This window comes from Lolium rigidum, chromosome 6, assembly GCF_022539505.1.
Source record: "Lolium rigidum isolate FL_2022 chromosome 6, APGP_CSIRO_Lrig_0.1, whole genome shotgun sequence".
In the NCBI taxonomy this organism is placed as follows: Eukaryota; Viridiplantae; Streptophyta; class Magnoliopsida; order Poales; family Poaceae; genus Lolium; species Lolium rigidum.
In genome coordinates, this window is record NC_061513.1 from 22,969,444 (window position 1) to 22,975,963 (window position 6,520).

The 6,520-nt window shown below is 44.3% G+C and overlaps 1 protein-coding gene across 1 annotated transcript; it reads right to left on the bottom strand.

Moving 5' to 3' along the window:
• Window positions 1-278: 278 nt before the first annotated feature.
• Window positions 279-2,411, bottom strand: LOC124662291. The gene is made up of 4 exons (XM_047200145.1): window positions 2,310-2,411; window positions 1,627-1,695; window positions 1,102-1,542; window positions 279-1,029 (listed from the first exon to the last, which is right to left on the bottom strand). The coding sequence occupies exons 1-4, from the start codon at window positions 2,409-2,411 to the stop codon at window positions 316-318; spliced, it is 1,326 nt and encodes a 441-aa protein (XP_047056101.1). The 3' UTR covers window positions 279-315.
• Window positions 2,412-6,520: the final 4,109 nt, after the last annotated feature.

The window sequence follows — 6,520 nt, forward strand, 5'->3', positions numbered from 1 at the left end:
ACTTTAGTTTCAAAACGCAAATAAAAACATAAACATACATTGGATCTCTATTAACCGAGACCAAAAAACAAGATTGCCTGACCTTATCTCCACTTGAGAAAATATATATTAGAAAAAAGTCATCACCATCTCGGTACCTCTGCACACACAAACTCAAGATAACATAAGTGCTATTATGCTCAGATCAAACTTGTGCCCGAAAGTGGACAGCTTCACCAGAGCAAGGGGGAAGTCTCAGCGTAAATACATTACCACCATTGCGTAGTCATCATTACATCAAGCTAAGAAACGACACCCATTATCAGCAATGGAAGCCTAGTTATCATTTATGCTACTAGAGAGGAGTTGAATAATCGTGTAGGGAGGAGAACCATCACCTATGACTTTAGAGATTTTTGCTTCTCTCCTGGACCGTAGACTGTAAATGTGGATGCCATGGTTGAAATCTAGGCCTTTTGTGTAATAGATGCAGTTGGCGTCGACTGATGGGAACTTATCAGCATTAACAGACATGCACCTACAGTATCCACCTAAGAAGATGGCACGGTTGCCAATGTTCTCCACACGCTCGAGTACATATCTGTCAGTGTCCATCTTGTAAATCTCCATGCCATCTTTTAGCTTGATGATGATCAATATTTCTCCAGCAGATTCCAGCAGATAACAACGGTTGTCATATCCTATAAAGAAATTCCGTATAGCTTCGTCTTCAGATATCACGGAATCTTCATCATCAGACATCTCAGTAGGATCGGCATTGAAATACTTCATCAGATCAAACATACCTTTTGCCACAGCAAGTGGAAACTGTGACCCCGATCCCAACTCACCATTAGTGCAGATACCTCTGACAGACAGCCTGATCAAAGGGCAAGCATTCCTGTCCTCGTACACGGCAAGACTTTCGCTGCTAGGATCAGCAATGTACACTGTACGGGGTGCATCACGCAACGAGCCATCAGGAGCATCCACCACTTTGTTGCATAGCAAGAGAAGCGTAGGCGAAGAACCGGAGACCAGAGTAGCAGACTTCACAAACTCGTCAGGCATTGGCGCAATGAACCGAACCATGTATCCTGTGAAAGGATTGAGGACACTCACAGTGTTATAGGACTTGTTGTCAACCAGAATGAGGAGACCATCCCGGGTGGGAACGGCAATGTAATAGCCGCGAAGCAGTGGGAGTTCTTTGCGGAGGAAGCGGCCAGTGGCGGTGTTCACCAGGAGGTACGTCTTGGTCTCGTAGACCTTGTCGATGATGACCCAGTGGCAGGGGCGGAACCGACGGTCTGAGGTTATCTTGGGGTCATCGGTGGCGGAGCGCCAGCTTTTGCAGACAGCACGGAAGTCCATATAGTAATCGAGATCACTGGTGGCCAGGAAGCAGTCAGCTATGCAGTTGATGAGGTCGGCCGGGAGGGAAGACCAGTCTGCAGAATCCATGGTGGCAGGGGTGGCAGGATGGAGGGGAGGACTGAGGTCACCTGGATTTTCCATTCTTCCTTTTAGCAGCTGAGCACTGCCCTTTTTCTCACGGTTAATCTGAACAGTAAGACACGAAATGAGTTGATTCAGAATATCATGTTACTGCCATCCACCCCAGTCAACTGTTACCATGTTACTTACCCTGTATTTCCTCGGTGTGATTTTGAGTTTCTTCTCTCTGGAACGAGTCAACCAGCAGTTCTTCTTGATCTGCATGAGTTTGGATTTGTTTATTTAGACAGACATATAAGGAAACTGAAGAAACAAGAGGTAAGATACACTTGCAGTCAAGGAGAATAATTTCCTGGTATCAGATCTGACATTAAGATTCATGCACGATATATCACAATTTTATTGTAGAAACAAATGCTATATTTGCAGGTGATGAACACATTATTAGAAAAGGTTTATCTTTTTTTCATGTATAAGTAAAAATTTGCAGAATGGACTGAAATGTCTCTCTCGATTGAGATACCATCTATATTTATCTAGCACGGGATGAACATATTAGTAAAACACATACTTTTATCCACATGAAACAACAAAAAATTACTTCTCCAATGTATCAGAATAGTAGTTTGGCTTAAGGCCTAAGGCCCTTCGAAACAATTCTTTTAATCGACGAAAACATAGATGCACTAATAAATCAATGTATTGAATACATTTTTTTTCAAAAAAAAAATCTTTTCTTTGAGAACACGGATTTTCCTAGTAAATAACAGTTACAGTGCGTTCAAACATCGACGTGCACGGCCGCCAATCTTGATCTGCTCCATGCAAAAAACGACCATTTGCTAGGGTTAGTGAGAGAGGGGTGTACTCACAGTGGTCAAGGTGGCGAGGTATCGGCAGGTGAACGTGGCGGTGGTGAGGCCGACGCCGTAGGCGAGGGCGTGGCGGCGGCGGCGCCGCAAAGCCCCGTGCATACGCCGGCCGCACGTACGGCGATGGCCGCGGCTGCCGCGAGATCTGGGGAGGAATCGCCGCTCCGGGCCGGAATAGCGCCGAATGGAATGGAGGAGAATCTCGCGGCGGGGAGGCCGCCAGGACGGGGAGGGGACAGGATTCGGTGAAGGGTTTAGGGTTCAAGGAGGAGCCATGGTGGGCTGGGGGCTGGGGCGATGAACTGCGTACTGGATTTTCACTGACGGTGAGACAAAACAGTTTTGGGCCCTTCGGTTAGTGGAAAACAACGTATGTTATAATTTCTGCTGCTAAATTACTCATCAAACTAAAAAAAAAATCAGCATTTTCATGAGGTTTCCCTGCCAACCATTCGTCGGCTTAGGGCATCTACACTACACTCGTATACAAAAAAAATTCACTTTGAAGCTCGGGTGATTTTTGAGGAACCCCGTATTTTATTACTAATAGAAAATAAAAAGTATCCTGTGAACTTTGCAGAAAAATATCTCTAGTATTTTCAGCACTCGTCGAAGCTATCGGCCGAACCAAACTCCAACATTGTCTAGACGTAGTTGGAAGAAACGTTGAGCCTTTAAAAGAGCATCATCGCAAACAAGGCTTTGTGAGTCAACAAACAGACCTCCTACAAGCAGCCCCTGTGCTAACTCGAACCAAGATCAGTTGCATAACATCGACGAAGTTTAGGAATATCGACAAATCCACCACCTCCGGACCAGCATCGTCGCTCCAAAGAATCCACCTTGCCCCCAAGAGACCGGTACCATGAGGATTCTAACAATCTCGCTAAAATCCGCACTCTATCGAAACATACACGAGATGCCGGTGGAACCAATCATAAGTACTTACATTACAACCAATTCACGATGAAACCCTCAAAAGAATATATATGATAACAATGACTCGAACGAGTCTAGAAAACAAATATATAATACAAAGATCTGAATCATACATAAAGCCGAATATGTTCGAGTATGGACAAGAATACAAATTGGACTAAGAGTACTAGAGATAAACAATGGCATTCATAACCCCACCCAGGCCATGCCGGAAGGATAACCTTACTAATGTCGTTTATCTCGTACATGTCCAAAAAAAATCAGGCAAACGGTTTGAAAGTTTAGAGATGGTAAACCTAGAGGGGGGTGAATAGGTTTCTACAAGTTTTAATTCTTTCTTTGCAATATTAGGCTTTGCGGAATATAAAGGTGGGCCTAATGAAAACTAAGTGAGACACCCTATATGATGATACAAGTAACTTGAGCACGAAGGCTCTCACAGGCAGATATATCACAAGTAAAGAGTTCAGTTAGAGATAGCACGCGGAGACGAAGGTTTATTCCCGTGGTTCCTTCCTTGCAAGAAGGTACGTCACGTTTGGAGAGGTGGGGGTCCCACGAAGGATTCCCCGGTGCCACGAAGGCTCACCTTCTTCTCCTGAGCCTATCTCACGAAGGAATAGCTCTTTCACTTGTGGTAGACTTTGAGGCAGCCTCCAAACCTTCACAATCTTGTCAGGAGCAAATCCACAGCCCGGATGCTTCCGGACGCTTTAGCCCACCTAGGGTTTCCAAGAAACCCTAGAGAGCATGTATCTTGATGAATACAAGGGGGAACATGATTTGGCTCGGTGGAACTATCGATCAAGACCTCCTCTATCTTTTCCCTGGAGGGATTTGAGTTTGGGCGGAGGAGGAGGGAGATCTAAGGCTTTTCGTGTTTCTATCAATGGAGTATGAGAGAGAGCTCAAGAACAGTTGTAGTGTAGTGCCTTGCCGTTCTAAGGTAGGAGAAGGGCTATTTATAGGTCCACTTGAAATCCAGCCATTCTAGACCGTTGACAACTTGTCTAGCTCAGCATTTCGTCGAAGAGCCCGATGTGCCGGCCCTGCCACCGGGTTCGCCGGTGCCACACCCGATGCCGCCGGGTCACAGGCCGGACCAGCCGGCAGCTGATACATCTCCAACGTATCTATAATTTCTTATGTTCCATGCTAGTTTTACGACAATACCTACATGTTTTATTCACACTTTATAATGTTTTTATGCATTTTCTAGGACTAACCTATTAACAAGATGCCACAGTGCCAGTTCATGTTTTTCTGCTGTTTTTGATTTCAGAAAAGTTGTTTTACAAATATTCTCGGAATTGGACGAAACAAAAGCCGACGGCCCTATTTTCCACGGAGTGTTCCAGAAGACCGAAGAAGAGTCGAGGAAGGCCAGCAGGGGGCCCTCCCCATATGGCGGCGCGGGGGGCCCAACTGCCGCGCCGAGACATGGGGAGGGAGCCCCCTGGCTCCCCCGACGCTGCCCCTTCGCCTATTTATTCCTTCGTCCCCGAAAACCCTAGTACCGAGAGCCAAAATACCAGAATAGTTCCAGAGATGCCGCCGCCGTCAACCCTAACTCGGGGGGTTCAGAAGATCTTCTCCGGCACCCTACCGGAGAGGGGAATCATCACCGGAGGGCTCTACATCACCATGCCCGCCTCCGGACTGATGCGTGAGTAGTTCATCCTTAGACTACGGGTCCATAGCAGTAGTTAGATGGTTGTCTTCTCCTATTGTGCTATCATGTTTAAATCTTGTGAGCTGCCTATCATGATCAAGATCATCTATTTGTAATGCTACATGTTGTGTTTGTTGGGATCCGATGAATATGGAATACTATGTCAAGTTGATTATTGATCTATCATATATGTGTTGTTTATGATCTTGCATGCTCTCCGTTGCTAGTAGAGGCTCGGCCAAGTTGATACTTGTAACTCCAAGAGGGGGTATTTATGCTAGATAGTGGGTTCATGTCTCCATTGAATCTGGGAGTGACAGCGAACCCCTAAGGTTGTGGATGTGATGTTGCCACTAGGGATAAAACATCAATGCTTTGTCTAAGGATATTTGTATTGTTTACATTACGCACGGTACTTAATGCAATTGTCCGTTGCTTGCAACTTAATACTGGAAGGGGTGCGGATGCTAACCCGAAGGTGGACTTTTTAGGCATAGATGCATGCTGGATGGCGGTCTATGTTCTTTGTCGTAATGCCCTAAGTAAATCTCATAGTAGTCATCATGATATGTATGTGCATTGTTATGCCCTCTCTATTTGTCAATTGCCCAACTGTAATTCGTTTACCCAACATGTTATTTATCTTATTGGAGAGACACCACTAGTGAACTATGGACCCCGGTCCATTCTTTTACATCTGAAATACAACCTACTTCAATCATTGTTCTCTTTTGTTTTCTGCAAGCAAACATAATTTTTCACACCATACGTTTAATCCTTTGTTTTCCGCAAGCCGGTGAGATTGACAACCTCACTGTTAAGTTGGGGCAAAGTAGTTTGATTGTGTTGTGCAGGTTCCACGTTGGCACCGGAATCCCTGGTGTTGCGCCGCACTACACTCCTTCACCAACAACCTTTACGTGATCTTCATCTCCTACTGGTTCGATAACCTTGGTTTCTTACTGAGGGAAAACTCGTTGTTGTACTCATCATACCTTGCTCTTGGGGTTCCCAACGGACATGTGCTTTACCGTCACAAGCAGCTACTTTTCTCGGCGCCGTTGCTGGGAGATCAAGACACGCTGCAAGGGGAGTCTCTCACACCCAATCTTTTTACTTTGTTTATTGTCTTGCTTTATTTTATTTTCTGTCTTGTTTGCTTTCTTTATATCAAAAACACAAAAAAATTAGTTACTTGTTTTACTTTATTTAATTCGGTTTTGCTTTGTTTATTTTTATTATTGCTAAAATGAGTACTCACGAGAACACTAAGTTGTGTGACTTCACTAGCACAAATAATAATGATTTCATATGCACTCATATTGCTCCACTCGCTTCTACAAGCAGAATTTTATGAAATTAAACCTGCTTTACTAAATCTTGTTATGAGAGAGCAATTTTCTGGTATTAGTACTGATGATGCTGCTGCCCATCTTAATAATTTTGTTGAACTTCGTGAAATGCAAAAGTATAAGGATATATATGGGGATATTATAAAACTAAAATTGTTTCCTTTCTCCTTGAGAGGAAGAACTAAAGATTGGTTGCTATCTTTGCCTAAAAATAGTATTAGTTCATGGACTAAATGTAAAGATGTTTT

Excerpts from the sequence above, each read along its gene's own strand:
- LOC124662291 (XM_047200145.1), bottom strand. The coding sequence starts at position 2,411 with ATGCACGGGGCTTTGCGGCGCCGCCGCCGCCACGCCCTCGCCTACGGC. Across the intron at positions 1,543-1,626 it reads TCACACCGAGGAAATACAGG|ATTAACCGTGAGAAAAAGGG; the intron begins GTAAGTAACATG and ends CTTACTGTTCAG. Across the intron at positions 1,030-1,101 it reads ACAACAAGTCCTATAACACT|TCTGCTACTCTGGTCTCCGG; the intron begins GTGAGTGTCCTC and ends GAGTTTGTGAAG.